The 14,401-nt window shown below is 37.9% G+C and overlaps 3 protein-coding genes across 3 annotated transcripts in view; 1 reads left to right on the top strand and 2 right to left on the bottom strand.

The window, feature by feature from the left end:
* Positions 1 to 3,420, bottom strand: part of CLHC1 (clathrin heavy chain linker domain containing 1) — a 50,560-nt gene extending 47,140 nt beyond the window's left edge. Inside the window, exon 1 of the mRNA XM_027865068.1 lies at positions 3,349 to 3,420. The gene's annotated coding sequence lies outside the window, so the exon portion shown is untranslated. The remainder of the gene's footprint in view (positions 1 to 3,348) is intronic.
* Positions 3,421 to 3,797: 377 nt separating this feature from the next.
* RPS27A (ribosomal protein S27a) lies at positions 3,798 to 6,237 on the top strand. Its single transcript, XM_027865152.1, has 6 exons — positions 3,798 to 3,838; positions 3,937 to 4,001; positions 4,483 to 4,537; positions 5,245 to 5,330; positions 5,539 to 5,670; positions 6,054 to 6,237. Exons 2-6 carry the CDS (start codon positions 3,954 to 3,956, stop codon positions 6,201 to 6,203), a joined length of 471 nt encoding a protein of 156 aa, XP_027720953.1. The 5' UTR covers positions 3,798 to 3,838; positions 3,937 to 3,953; the 3' UTR covers positions 6,204 to 6,237.
* A 1,340-nt stretch (positions 6,238 to 7,577) lies between these two features.
* MTIF2 (mitochondrial translational initiation factor 2) overlaps positions 7,578 to 14,401 on the bottom strand; it is a 50,967-nt gene continuing 44,143 nt past the window's right edge. The window contains exons 14-15 of the mRNA XM_027865013.1: positions 9,329 to 9,469; positions 7,578 to 7,780 (exon numbers count right to left, since the gene is read on the bottom strand). Coding sequence (XP_027720814.1) covers positions 7,608 to 7,780; positions 9,329 to 9,469 — 314 coding nt within the window. The 3' untranslated portion in view covers positions 7,578 to 7,607. The remainder of the gene's footprint in view (positions 7,781 to 9,328; positions 9,470 to 14,401) is intronic.

Below are 14,401 nucleotides of genomic sequence, written 5' to 3'. Positions count from 1 at the left end.
GGGGGGGGGGGGGGGGGGGGGGGGGGGGGGGGGGGGGGGGTAAAGTGAAAAAAGTAAAGTAAAAAGTGTTCAGCAGAGAACAAAAGAAAACCTAGAAGGAAGCAAAAAAAAAAAAAAAGCTGGGTAGCTTTGAAAACAATGTGTAGTATTTATTATATAGGTTTGCTTGAAATGGAAATTTATTGTTTTATATTGAATCCTCTCTTATGTTCTGCTGCATACATGGAAATGTTCTTTTTTTTTCTTTCTAAAAGACAATAAAAACAAAGAATTTTGGGGGAAAAGAGATCAAGTAAGACTCATAAGAAGACACAAGAGAAGATACCTTCAATCTACCCCTGTGAGAAGGTAGAAGGGCCACAGATATTACACACTGCACGTTATTGGAATTTTTCCAATGTACCAATCATCTGTGTTCACTTTTTTTCTTTCCAAAAATATTATCTGTCACATGGGATGGCTCTTTGGGAGAGGAAAAGGGAAGGATACATGGGATATAATGGTGATATAAGAAACAGAAAATATCATTAAAGCTTATAATAAATAGATAAAGTGGGGGAAATATAACTGGGAAATATTTAACAAAATAAAAATACAACAAAGATAATGTTAATTTGTGGTTTTCTAAGTCAATATGCAGCCTGCAGAGATCTGTTTTCTATTTGAGTTTGACACCATTGGCCTAGATTATCATAATAAATTATTTTCTCCATCAATCATAATGGATCCACTACATTTGACCTCTACAATCATATTTTCCAGTGTCCTGTATGAGGAAGTCAAAAGAGCACTAATGTTCAGTTGTTTCAGTTGTGTCTGACTCTCCTGTGACTCCATGTGAGGTTTCCTTGGCAAATATATTGGAGTGGTTTGCCATTTCCTTCTCCAGCTCATATTACAGATGAAGAAACTAAGGCAAACAGGGTTAAGTGACTTGCCCAGGGTCACACAACTAGTAAATGTCTGAGGCCAGATTTGTATTCAGGAAGATGTATGTGTCTTCCTGACTCCACGCCCAGCACTCTATCCACTGCATCACCTCGATACCCCAAAAAAGCACTAAGCAAAATATAAAAGATGGTAAGAGCTGTCGAACTAAACAAAGTAGGGAGTCCATGCTAGAGATAGTAGTTTTGAGGTATTGATCCTCCAGCTATCTGAAAGAGGGGAGGATATCAACTGGAAGATTTCACAGACATTATTACCATAAAAATCCCAATACCTATTAACTCCAATCTGCCCATTTTCCCATCTCTATCACTTTGGTGGCTGAATGGAGGATTGTACTAGAGTGGGAAGAAACTTGAAGCAGGCAAACCCACTAGCACGCTATTGCAACAGTCCATGCTCGGGGTGATAACGGCAGAGTTCATGAACGTGGAAGCTGGAACAATGGTGGATAATGGCAAGATCAAGGATGTAACCATCTCTGTTTTGTAGTTGTGATCCAGCGGAGTAGGTCATGTGAAATGATACGTTGAAGAACTATGAGGTTAGGGTCTTTGAGGGAGTACCAATATGTATTTTGAAGTCTCCTAATCTGAAGATAGGAGTTGTGCAGGAGAAAAAGATTATGAGCCAGGCAATGAACTCATTGAAGAAAGAAGGGGGGGAGGCTAGGTGGCGCAGTGGATAGAGCACCGGCCCTGAAGTCAGGAAGACCTGAGTTCAAATCCGGCCTCAGACCAAACGCTTGGCACGTACTAGCTGTGTGACCTTGGGCAAGTCACTTAACCCCGACTGCCTCACTAAAAAAAAGGGGGGGAGGGGCATGTCCTGGAGGTCAGTAAACAACAGCAACCAGAATTCTGATGGGGTAACGTAAGGGAAACAGGCATTTATATAGCACCTACTATGCTAAGTACTTCACAAATATTATCTCATTTGTCCTCATAACAACCTTGTAAGGTAGGTGCTAGTATTAACCCCATTTTATACAGTTGAGAAAACTAAGGCAAACAGAGGCTAAATGACTTGCCCAGGGCCACACAACTAGTAAATGTCTGAGACCAAATTTGAACTCAGGCCATTATGACTCCATGGCCAGCACTCTACCCACTTCATCACCTAGCTGGTACACATGGATTGAGTGAACCTCTGAGGAGAAAAGGTTAAGGAGTGATGATGGTAGAGGAAGAACTCTGAAGTGGCAATGGGGAGAAAGGAGTATTTCAATTATCCCTACCTCAACCAGTGGAGAGGGTTGGACTGAGTGAAACCCGCAACCTGTGTTGGAAAGGGTATCCAGAAAGGCTGTGTCATCAGGAAGGAACCAAGTCTTAGTAAGAGCCAGAAGATGGAAAAAATGGAAAAGGAAAAGACTTAAGATGGATTAGATATGTTCTGTTTGGCTACAGAAAATGGCAAGAGGAACAATGGATGGAAGTTGCAAAAAGGCAAATTTAGCCTCAATGTCAGGAAAAGCATTTTAACAATTAGAGCTATGGAGATCTTCAAGCTGGGGCTAGATGACTACCTGAATACGCTGGACAGGGATTCCAGTTCAGGTATGGATCAGACTTGATGGCCATTGATGTCCGTTCAAAGTCTAAAAATCTATGAAATCCTTACTTTAAGAGTGTTCAAATCACAGATAAAAGAGAGAAGCAGCTAGGTGGCACGGAGCATAGAGTGCTTGACTTGGAGTGAGAAAGACCTCAGTTCCAATCCTGCCTCCGACACTTTAAGTCATTTTCCCCTGGACAAGTCACTTTAAGCTCTCTCAGTCTCAATTTCTTCATCTGCAAAATAAGAACGCTAGCACCCATTATGCAGGGTTGTGGCGAAGATCAAGTTAAAAAGACTGAACAAAATTGCCTTTTCCCCAATTTTAGAAGAAGATTCTCATGTATGGCACCCGCTATTCCGTGCTAATTTGGAAGCCTAAAACTTTGAGGTGTTACCATAAATAACAAATTAATTCATTTTAAAGTTTTATTGATTTATCACTTTTTTTTTTAAACGGATCAGGGGCATCGGAGGTCATGGGTGCAATGCATGGAGCAGAAGAGTTGCTGGATTGGAGAAGGCACAAAATGGAGATGGCCCAGAGGTTACTGAATTTTCTGATATTTCACAACGTTACCTAAGATCTGGACACAGAAGACATCTTTCCACCCTTTTCTATTCATGCCGGCCCCGCTTCCCCGGTATTTTCGGGCCCTCGGGCACGCCTGACTCGGGCTGCGACCCCTTCAGGTACCACCCGAGCCCCTTCTCCTTCTCTCTCGATCCCCTCCTCCAAATCCTGCTCCTCCATTTCTTTCTCCTTCTCTCTTCTTTCCTCTTCCTGACTGCCTCTTCCTCCTCCTCCTGCCTTCTATTCCTCCACTTCCTGCTTCTCCTCACCTGAGAACCGAGGCGTCAAACACTGATCGCCAGTAACTGGAGGCGGAAGGAGTTCGTAACCTAGGATCCCGGATTCCTTGAACTGCATCATGGGAAGAGCAGTTCGGACTGAAGAAACCATCGAAGGAAAACTACAATTCCCAGAATACACCTCTCTCAAGACCTCCGGATCCGACAAAGGCCCTTCTCCTTCTGCCGTCTCCGGCTCAACCCTATAAGGGTCTTTAATTATGATCGTAGCTTTTGGAAATATTTTCTTGTTAGAAGACTTTTTTAAAGCTATCGGGTCAAGAAAGTTCAGAAGATTTAGGTAAAAAAAAGTGCGTCCAGAATGGGTAGTAGGGGCGGGGGGGAGGGGGAAGGAAACACATTCCGGCATTTTAATCAGGCATTTAGCAGCGTCACCTAACACCTGAGGGTCCTTGGCTGGAGCTGTGGGAAACCCCGTGAGTTGGCGGGGCGGTCTCTCTTTCGGATCCGCCATCAACGGGTGAGTGTGTGCATGCTTTGCGCTCCGTCCGTGGCGGAGCCTCCCTGCTTCCCACCCGCTGCCTTTGACCATCCCTTTTACCTTTCCTCTCACTTCAGGTGGACCCAGTGCCACGATGCAGATTTTCGTTAAGACTTTGACGGGGAAGACCATCACCCTTGAGGTACCGACCGCCTTGGCCTGAGGGGATGGGGAGGCGAGGATCTAGAGCCTCGTTTTCTGGAGTGGGTCCGGGGTTTTTTGAGGTTCTTTCTTGAGGCCGTGGTCTGCGGTTAGGTTTGGGAGCCAGACGTTTTCCTCGAGGGCTGAGATCGGGAGCCCCGGGTCTGGGACTCAGACCTCACCCGCCGGAACTTGGCGCCGGGGCCCCGGCGCGGGGACGGCTCTCTTTTACCCTATGGACCCTGGGGCTCCGAGCACGTGGAACCGGCGGGTTCCGATCTCTAGCCGGAGTGGGGCTGTGGGCGGGCGTATTTCGTGCCCGGGGACCTTGATAACCTGTAGACACTCCGGCATAGTTAATGCAGTTCTCGTCTCTACTGGTAGTGGGTGTTTACCTACCAGGAAGACCCGGAACATTTTATAAAGAGGGTGCCAATTTCCTGGGGGAAGTGGTTTAAACTAGGAAATTATTTTATTTTTAGGTCGAACCGTCAGATACTATTGAAAATGTCAAGGCCAAGATACAAGATAAGGAAGGCAAGTTGTGCACCTTTTTTCCTCCATTTGTTCACCGGTGTTGACCCAGAGACTTAAGTTGTTTCTGGAGGATTGTGTGCAAGTCATCAGTCATTATTTTCGAGCTCCTGGTATGCACCAGCCGCTGTTTAAAGCACTGGGAATACAAAAAGGGAAGAGGAAAAAAAAAAACAGCCCATGCTTTTAAGGAGCTCACAGTCTAAGGTGGGGAGACAGCGAGCAATTAACTATTTTAAAACAAGGTAGAGATGAAATAAATTAAAAGTGATCGCGGAGGAGTGCAGTAGTGTTAAGAGTGGTGACTAGGAAAGGCTTCTGCATTATTTGAGGTTTTATCTGGGATCTAAGAGAAGCCAGGAAGTAGAGAATTCAGAAAGGGGTCAAGATGGGAGAGGCAGTGAAAAAGGCAGAAATGTCCCTTATTCGAGGAATGGTAAAGAGGGCAGTGTCACTGGATCAAAGGAGGTTAGAGGGACGTGGCACTGGGGGGGGGTAATGTGTAAGAGGATTGGAAAATTAGGGAGGGGCCAGGTGGAAAAGAACTTTAAAAGCCAAATTATTTGATCTTGGGGGTAATAAAAGGAGCAAATCTGGGAGTGGTAAAGGAAGGCAACAAAGTTGTTTTAGGGAGGTAAAAGTGATTAAAAGGCTTTTAATTTTTAAGGTGCTAAAACATCAAGCAAATTTCTGGGCTTTGTCTTTATTAGGTATTCCCCCTGATCAACAAAGATTGATTTTTGCGGGCAAGCAACTGGAAGATGGTCGAACTTTGTCTGACTACAACATTCAGAAGGTAGAAATTGACAAATACATTCAGTTGAAATTTTTTTCTAGCCCTGGAATGCTAAGTTGCTGGAAATCTAAGTGATTCAAGTTTGTTAACATAATTATATTCATATTTATGTAGTGCAGTTAGTGTTTATAAAATGTCAAGAATACTAAAAATGACTTATAGTGAATATCTGGATACTTAATGCTAGTGTACTTGTTCTGTTAAATAGGAGTCTACCCTTCATCTTGTTCTGAGGCTTCGTGGTGGTGCCAAGAAGAGAAAGAAGAAGTCTTACACCACTCCCAAAAAGAACAAGCATAAGAGAAAGAAGGTTAAGCTTGCAGTTCTGAAATACTATAAGGTAAATAAATATTTCCAATTCGAAGTCAACAAGGAATTGTATTCCTAGAGAGATATGTGGTGCTTTTTGGCCAAATGAGTGGTTTCTGCATTTATTTTAAAACTTTAAGCCTACTACATGGGAACTTTTGTCTTTTAGATTGGAAATGCTGTTGCACTTGGACATATATTTTACTCACAATTTGATAATTGAGTTTCTGAAATGGGAGGCAAAAAAATAAACGTCATAACAGCATGGAATTTCTGAACTTTGGGTGGTTTGGGGCGAATTGTATGATAACAAAATCTTGTCAAGAGGAATTAACAATAAGAAAATTTAAGTAAATTGAGCATTTTTTAAATGTTAAAAAAGATTTCTTAAACATTTTTTTCACTTTTTTGTAGGTTGATGAGAACGGCAAGATTAGCCGCCTTCGGCGAGAGTGCCCTTCTGATGAATGTGGTGCTGGGGTCTTTATGGCTAGCCATTTTGACAGACATTATTGTGGCAAGTGTTGTCTAACCTACTGCTTCAACAAGCCAGAAGACAAGTAAATGTATATGTGTTAATAAAAAATAATCAGCTATTTTTCGAGTTATTAGGTTTATTCCATATTTGTGTGTTAAATGAGTTCCTGTTCATCTTAAGTCATCCTAAGCATTAAGCTTATGGCTCAGAACAGTTTCTTTGCTGCTGTTATGTGTGTGTGCTTTACCTTTATGGGAATCTGGAACATGATAAAGGTGTTACCACTGAGAAGTTGGTTTACTCTTATTTGAAGGGGCTTTTTTTAATAAAAGGACCATTCTAGTGCCATATGAAAATTAAGAAGCCTGTCAGATTCCTGATGGGTGAAATTTCTGTATGTGGTCAATGCTTGTTTTGCTTGACTATGCATGTTTGTTTAAAAGGGCTTTGCTTTTCAAGGGGGAGGAAAATAAATTTAATTTGCAACAGCCCTGTAGGTATGCCACCTAAGCTTTAAATCTATTAGCTACATTTCAGTTTCTCAGGATTCAGTGATCTACTTATTTAAAATGGAACTCTTGAAACTCTTTATTTACTATATTGAAAAGGTCAGTTTAATAGCTAACTTCTGAACCTTCGTTTTATATGCAACGGGGCAAGCTTTTGCTATCTAGATGAAAAATGCTCTGGGTATACAATGAATTTCTTTTCCTTATATGTCGGGCTGATGGTAAAGATGTTTCATCTAAGAATACTTTTCAAAGCATGAATAATCTTGATATAGCACATTAATTGTACTTCTCTGGCACTTTAAGGTGTCTGAGAGGTACCAGAAGTATAGTAATCAAGAGAAGTGGTTCTTGTTCTGCATCCTTTTTAAATGACTCGTCCCAGAGCTAACTTAACTCTGGGGACTATCTATAAAATAAGAGGAGGCTTGGACTGTTTTTTTCAGTTGTATCCGGACTCTGATGACCCCAGACACAGACTACCTGACCCTGGCCAAGTACCTTAACTGTACAGTGCTTCAGGGCACTCTAAAGTTGCAGAAAAAGTGCCTGAGCCACAAACACAGACCAGAACACAAATAACAGCAACTAACTAGAGGAAACATTGACTTTGACTTTTAACCAGAGACTTAATTGACTTAAACCAGAGCAGTGCCCTTTATACTTATGTCTTTCAGTGCATATAGTGTTCTTAAAATTTTACATGAAAGATAAAGGCAATGAGAAATTGAGACAATAGTCTGGGTTTTGGTCAAATTTTTTTCACTGAACTGACTGGTTCTTTTGGCACAATAGAAGATGTGATTTGAAAGTATCCAACAAATGACGATGAAACGGCAAACATAGCTACAAACTACTTACACAGTAATTTACAACACTTTTTTTCCAAAAGCATTAAAGTAAAAAATACATAAAGGCGCTCTATGATAAATAAAGCAAAGTATTAATATGTTCAGTTACATTTTTTTTTAATGTAACAGTTCAAAATCCTGGATCCCAAGAAGTCTTCTGTAAAACTTCTTTCTCTTCAAAGCAAATAATTTCATCTCCAGTCTTAAACTCAATTTTTGCTTCATCCAAAGTTAGACCACAGTCCATGCCAGTTTTTATGACTGAAACATCATCTTTATGATGCTTGAGTGAAGTTAACAATCCTAAAAGATAAAATATACTAGCCATTAGGTAGGTAGATTTAACAGTATATTCAAGAAATCATCTTTGAAATCAGAATTTCAGACTTAAGTCTAGTCCCTATCTGAATCATGAATGCTACCCACCCCATCCCCAACTTTGGGTTCCACTTGACTGAGTGAAAGGGAACTTATTTTTTCAAAGGTAGCCCATTTATCTCACTCAATGGTTAGCAAATTTTTGCTTACATTAAGCTTAAATATGCTGCTTTGTCCAGAGCTCCTAAGGCTAAATAGAACAAGCCTAATTCCTCTTCAACAAGATTGTCAGCAAATCAATAGACATTATATGCCAGACACAGCTCAATATTGGGGATATACAGAAAGGCAAGAAACAGTCTAATGGGGGAGACAACATGCAAACAATTACAAACTTAGGAAAAACAAGATAAGGTCATAGGGAAGGCATTAAGATTAAGATGTGGCAAATACTTTTAGACAGCAATCAAAGCTATCATTTCTCCATAAATTTTTTCCAGGCTTAATTATCACAGACTAAACAACCTTAGTTCTTTCGACCTGAAAAGGTTTCAGGTGCCTTTGTAATCCTGGCCATATTTCAGCTTGTCAAAGTTCTTTACATGTGACAGCTATGACTGAAAAGCTTTCACTGGCCTCTATAATTCCCAAATCCTTATCCTATTTATCTCTCGTTTCTGTGCAGTTGGTTTTTTAAACTCAAGTATAAGACTATTCATCCTCATTAAATTACTCAATTTGTTCCAATTTGAGATTTGGAGGGAATCCCAATTTTATCATCCAATCTATTTACTAGTCTTTCCTTGCTCTGTCACCTGCATAATGAATAAGCATGCCACATGCTTTCATCCAATTCACTGATAAAGATACTGAACAGAATAGGGACAAAGAATCAACTGACAATATCCCTTATGGTTGACATAAGTCATTTAACCATTACCCTTTAGATAGGATCTTTTTGAAAACATTCTGGAGGACGTATCTATGTCTTTAAGTAACTGAGGTATAGTAGAAACACTCCTAATATAGAAACCAGGAGAATTTTAATACTTCTTAAGCTCCTAACCTGCTGTGTGACCTTTGGAAGTCAGTCATATAACCTCTTAACTTAGGTTACTTTACTGTCAAGTGAGGATGATTACAAAACCCAAACAACCTAAATACTAGCTGTCTTCCAATGGTGACAGTAAAAACCATTTTTGATATTTAATGAAAAGTAACAGAGCATTGCACATTTCATACTAAAAACAGAAATTACAAAGGAAATAACTATCACAAGAAAAACTAAAAAGATTTCCAAGTCCCAGGAGATGAGATTATTTAAGGTAAAGTCCAAGACTAAATTTTATTATAACCAAAAAAAAAATGGAAAGTCAATAGCTTGAGGAGAATTATTAAAAGATTGTAATCATATGAGTCATAAAAAAACCGAATCCAATTTTAACATTTGGTTCTGTACCACTTCTGTTGAATATTGCAGTCTATCAAGAGGAAAAACTTACATGTAGACAAGGAAACTCAATTTTTACTTACCTTTCCAAATAACACATCCATTACGAATTAATTTAAATTTCATCTTTTTTTCTAATTGTCCCTTTTGGACTCTGCAGCCAGCTACAGGAACTTGTTTTTTTCCTACTGTTACAGAGAAGGTAGCCAGTACAGATGCTTCACCTTAAAGGAAAAAAAAAAAACAATACCAAAATCTAAAAGGGCTGTTATGTTGGGTTTATTGCATACTGTCATTACGCTTATTTACTAATAATGTATATGAAGAATATTAACTTGTGCAAAAAATAAGTAAGTCTTAAGTTCTTACACAGGCTTCATTGATTTTTATAATTGACTAATGTGAGGATTAAATGATACCAAAGGATTTTTCTGATGCTCTAGGATGAAAAAGAACCATATTAAGATTACATACATGTTAAAAAAAATTACACCTCAATTTTTGCTTAAAGTCTAAAAAATATGAGTTACTCTTTTTAACACTAGTACCACTATGTCTGGTAATTTCAGATATTATAATCACAATTACTATCTAGGTTTCATGGCTTTCTCTTCATTTAAGATTAGCTGCCTTTTAATTTTTACAACATTTTTTCTTATTTTTATGTTTTTAAAGTTTTATTAGTGTTTTTGTTTTATATCAGTCTTCTGTATTTACCCCTCCCCTCATCAATACTCCTTTACAACAGTGAGCTTTCCTTTGCAACAAAGAAAACAATTAAAACCAATTGAAACAGCTTGAAACTGATTTTACACACACACACACACACACACACACACACACAGTCCTACACCTCTCCAAAAAACAAAAGAATGTAAATTTTCTCATGTCTTCAGAACTAAGATTGGTCATTATAATTATACAGTGTTTAGTTTTAAAGTTTCTTGTTTGTTTATATTGTTCTTTTATACTGTTTACTTCACTCTGCATCACTTCATACAAATCTTCCCATGCTTCTCTAAATTCCCCATATCAGCCACTTCTTATAACACAATAATATTCCATTATATTCATGCACCACAATTTTTAAAATACTCCCCAAATGACCATTACCTACTTTATTTCCAGTGCTTTGCGGCTACCAAAAAAAAAAAAAAAGTGCTGATATGAATAACTAGCAATCTTTGGCCTTTTTAGGATATAGACTCAGTAGTGGAACCTCTGGGTGAAAAAGAATTAACAGCATAGTCACTTTTTTTTATATCAACCTCAGTGTTGTTTTAATTTATATTTTGCTTATTGTTAGTGATTTGGGACTATTTCATATAGTTGTTGATAATTTGCAATTCTTTGTTCACATCCTTAGATGACTTACCTACTGGGGGAATCTGTCTTTTAATTTCTAACTTTTCTACTTAAACAGAACTTAAATCAGCTATTACTATTAATATTCTAAATAATTAGATTTAATAACTCACATTGTTTCTAATTTATTTAACATGTCAATGCAGATTAATCCTAAGAACTTGTGATTTCTGTGACAAATGGTAGCAGTGTGGACCCTGGGTTTGAGTTCTGGCTCTGCTACTTGCTGCCTGTGGGATCGTCAGCAAGTAACCTTTTCAAATCTCATTTTCTTTATCTGTAAAATGAGGGAGCTTGACTCAAGTTGATCTCTGAGGTTCCTTCCAGGTCTAAATCTGTGCTGTTATGTAGTCTATAAAGTAAGCCTCTGTATAGCCCCATTTATAAGTTCAGGTGAGGACTGCCACTTATTTATAAGTAAGGTCTAGAATAATAGAATGAATGTGTTTTCAAATGATTTCAGAATCACTGAAAAAAAATCCTTAACATGGGATGAGCATCAAAAGGTCCTTGCTTTGCCCCAACTGTTTGTACTTTTATTTTTACTTCTGGTTTCTATGGAAGAAAGACTGGGAGAAGTGACAAGGACTTGAGCCAAGTAAGTAGAAGAAAACTGTGTAGGTGACTTGGAGGGATTCAAAAAGTAGTGAAGCAGATGAGAGGCTGAATTTGGGAAGGGAAGAGAGAAGTGAGGAGAAATTAAAGAAAATCTGAAAAACAATCTTCAAGCCCAGAGTCTCAAGAAGGCTCAAGGAAGAATGTGAAAGTATTAAAGAGTGTTAAGAAAAATGAGTAAGAACATGAAGAAGTAAAATCAAGGAAAAGGAGAAAATAGCAAGAAAAGACAAGTTACATAAGAAAAGGTAAATGAGCAAAATGGATAATTTGGTAACATTAAATTAAAAAGGTTTTGCACAAAGCCAATGCAATCAATAGAAGGGAAGCAGAAAGCAGGGAAACAATTTTTATAGCCAGTGTCTCCGATAAAGGCCTCATTTCTCAAATATATAGAGAACTGAGTCAAATTTATAAGAATACAAGTCATTCCCTAATTGATAAATGGTCAAAGGATATGAACAGGCAGTTTTCAGATGAAGAAATTAAAGCTATCTATAGTCATAAAAAAAATGCTGTAATTCACTATTGATCAGAGAAATGCAAATTAAAACAAGTCTGAGGTACCACCTCACACCCATCAGTAGCTAATACGACAAAAAAGGAAAATATTGGATATTGGAAGGGATGTGGGAAAACTGGGACACTAATACACGGTTGGAGCTGTGAACTGATCCAACCATTCTGGAGAACAATTTGGAACTATGCCCAAAGGGCAATCAAACTGTGCATACCCTTTGACCCATACCACTTCTAGGTCTATATCCCAAAGCGATCATAAAAATGGGAAAAGGATCCACACATACAAAAATATTTATAGCAGCTCTTTTTGTGGTGGCCAAGAATTGGAAATTAAGGGGATGCTCATCAAATGGCTAAACAAGTTGTGGTATATGATTGTAATGGAATATTATTGTTCTGTAAGAAATGACAAGCAGGATGATTTCAGAAAAACCTGGAAAGACTTATATGAACTGATGCATAGTGAAGTGAACAGAACCAAGAGAACATTGTACACAGTAACAGCAATATTGTTCAATGAAGAACATGAATGACTTGGCAAGATAATACCAAACGACTAAAAATGAAGCATACAATCCACCTCCAGAGAAAGAATCGATACTGACTAAATGCAGACTGAAGCATGCTATTTTTCACTTTCTTTCATTTTTTTCTTTTATTCAAATCCTTTTGTACAAAATTATTAATATGGAAATGTTTTACAGAAAAAAAAATTTTTAATTAAAAAAAATAGTAGAGTTAATTTGTGAATCCATCTGACCCTGCAGATTTTTTTGTTAGGAAGTTCACTGATGGCTTGTTCAATTCTTTTTCTAAGATTGGGTTATTTAAGTATTCTATTCCTCTTCTGCTAATGTGGGCAATTTATATTTTTGTAAATATTCATCCATTTCATTTAGATTCTTAAATTTATTGGCACATATTTGGGCAAAATAACTCCTATTAATTACTGTTCTAATTTTTCATTGGTGGTAAATTCACCCCTTTCATTTTTTCAAATTAACCAATGGTTTATCTGTTTTCTTAGTTTGTGGTTTTTTTCCCCATAAAACCAGCTTCTAATTTAATTAGTTCAATGGTTTTCTTACTTTCAGTTTTATTAATCTCTCCTTTGATTTTTGGGATTTCCAATTTCGTGTTTAATTGGGGATTTTTAATTTGTTCTTTTTCTAATTTTTTAATTGCATAACCAATTCATTGAGTTGCTCTTTTTCTATTTTATTGATGTAAGCAATAAGAGATATAAATTTTTCACTAAATATTGCTTTGGTTGCATCCCATAAATTTTCATGTGTTGTCTCATTGCTGTCATTCTCTAATGAAATTATCGATTACTTCTACAACTTGTTCTTTGAACTACTCATTCTTTAGGATTAGATTATTTAGGTTCCAATTTTTAATCTATCTTTCCACTACCTATTATTGAAATAATTTTTATTGCACTGTGATAAGAAATGGATGCACTCTGCTTTCCTATAATTGGTTGTTAGGTTTTTATGCCCTACCACATGTTCAATTTTTGTGTAGGTGCCATGTATTGCTGAAGAAAAGGTATATTCCTTTCTATTCAATTTTCTCCAGAGATCTGTCATATCTAACTTTTCCAGAATTCTATTCACCTCCTTAACTTCTTTCTTGTTTATTTTTTTTTGTTTGGTTGGTTGGTTTTTTTTGGTGAGGCAATTGGGGTTAAGTTACTTGCCCAAGGTCACACAGCTAGTATTGTCAAGTGTTTGGTCTGAGGACAGATTTGAACTCGGGTCTTCCTGACTTCAGAACCCGTGCTCTATCCACTGCGCCACTGAGCTGCCCCTCTTGTTTATTTTTTTATTAGATTTATCTAGTTCTGAGAGGGGAAAGTTGAGATCCCCCACTCGTATGGTTTTATTCTCTATTTCCTCCTGTAACTCCTTCAACTTCTTCAAAAATTTTGATGCTATACTACTTGGTGCATATGTTTAGTACTGATATGACTTAACTATCTATGGTACCTTTCATCAAGACATAGTTTCCTTCCTTATCTCTTAATTAGGTCTATTTTTGCTTTTGATTTGTCTGAGATCATGATTGCTATCCCACTTTTTTTTTTTTAACTTCAGCTGAAGCATAATGGAGTCTGCTCCAGCCCCTTACCTTTATCCTGTATGTGTCTCTGTGCTTCAAATATATTTCTTGTAAACAACATATTGTAGGGTTCTGATTTCTTTTTTTAAATGAAAAAACATTTATTGAATTCCTATCCTACTAAGTTCCAAGTGCTATGCTCAGTACTGGGGATGGATGACAAATACAGAAAGACATAAGTCTGTGGTCAAGTTCACACCTGGGTGGGTAGGGAGGGAAGACAACATATTAGAGAGCTCACTTGCTGGGTAAATAAAAAGCTTTTAAAAGTTCTAAGTCCTAAAATTCATAAGGATGCACCCTAAAGGGGCAAATTATGTGGCCCAGACAGGCATCTTTAGATTGTCAGAAGGTCAGATGATATCGGGATACTGTAGGGCAGACAAGAAGGGCAAATGATAAAGCCAGCAAGTCCTTAGAAAGTACAGATGGCAAGGTTTGTTTCCTAGTCCATTTTACCTGAAGGAAAAATTGGTGACTCCCATTACCCCACGTCATGTGAGCATTCAAGCAGTCTGGATTGGTTTCTA

Source organism: Vombatus ursinus, unplaced genomic scaffold (assembly GCF_900497805.2).
Source record: "Vombatus ursinus unplaced genomic scaffold, bare-nosed wombat genome assembly UNPS02014778.1, whole genome shotgun sequence".
Lineage (NCBI taxonomy): Eukaryota > Metazoa > Chordata > Mammalia > Diprotodontia > Vombatidae > Vombatus > Vombatus ursinus.
This window is presented reverse-complemented; position numbering and strand designations above follow the sequence as displayed.

Bases quoted from the DNA above. Each gene is read 5' to 3' on its own strand.
- RPS27A (XM_027865152.1), top strand. From the start codon at position 3,954: ATGCAGATTTTCGTTAAGACTTTGACGGGGAAGACCATCACCCTTGAG. The intron at 4,002-4,482 runs GTACCGACCGCC...TTTTATTTTTAG, and splicing joins GGAAGACCATCACCCTTGAG to GTCGAACCGTCAGATACTAT. The intron at 5,331-5,538 runs GTAGAAATTGAC...TCTGTTAAATAG, and splicing joins CTGACTACAACATTCAGAAG to GAGTCTACCCTTCATCTTGT.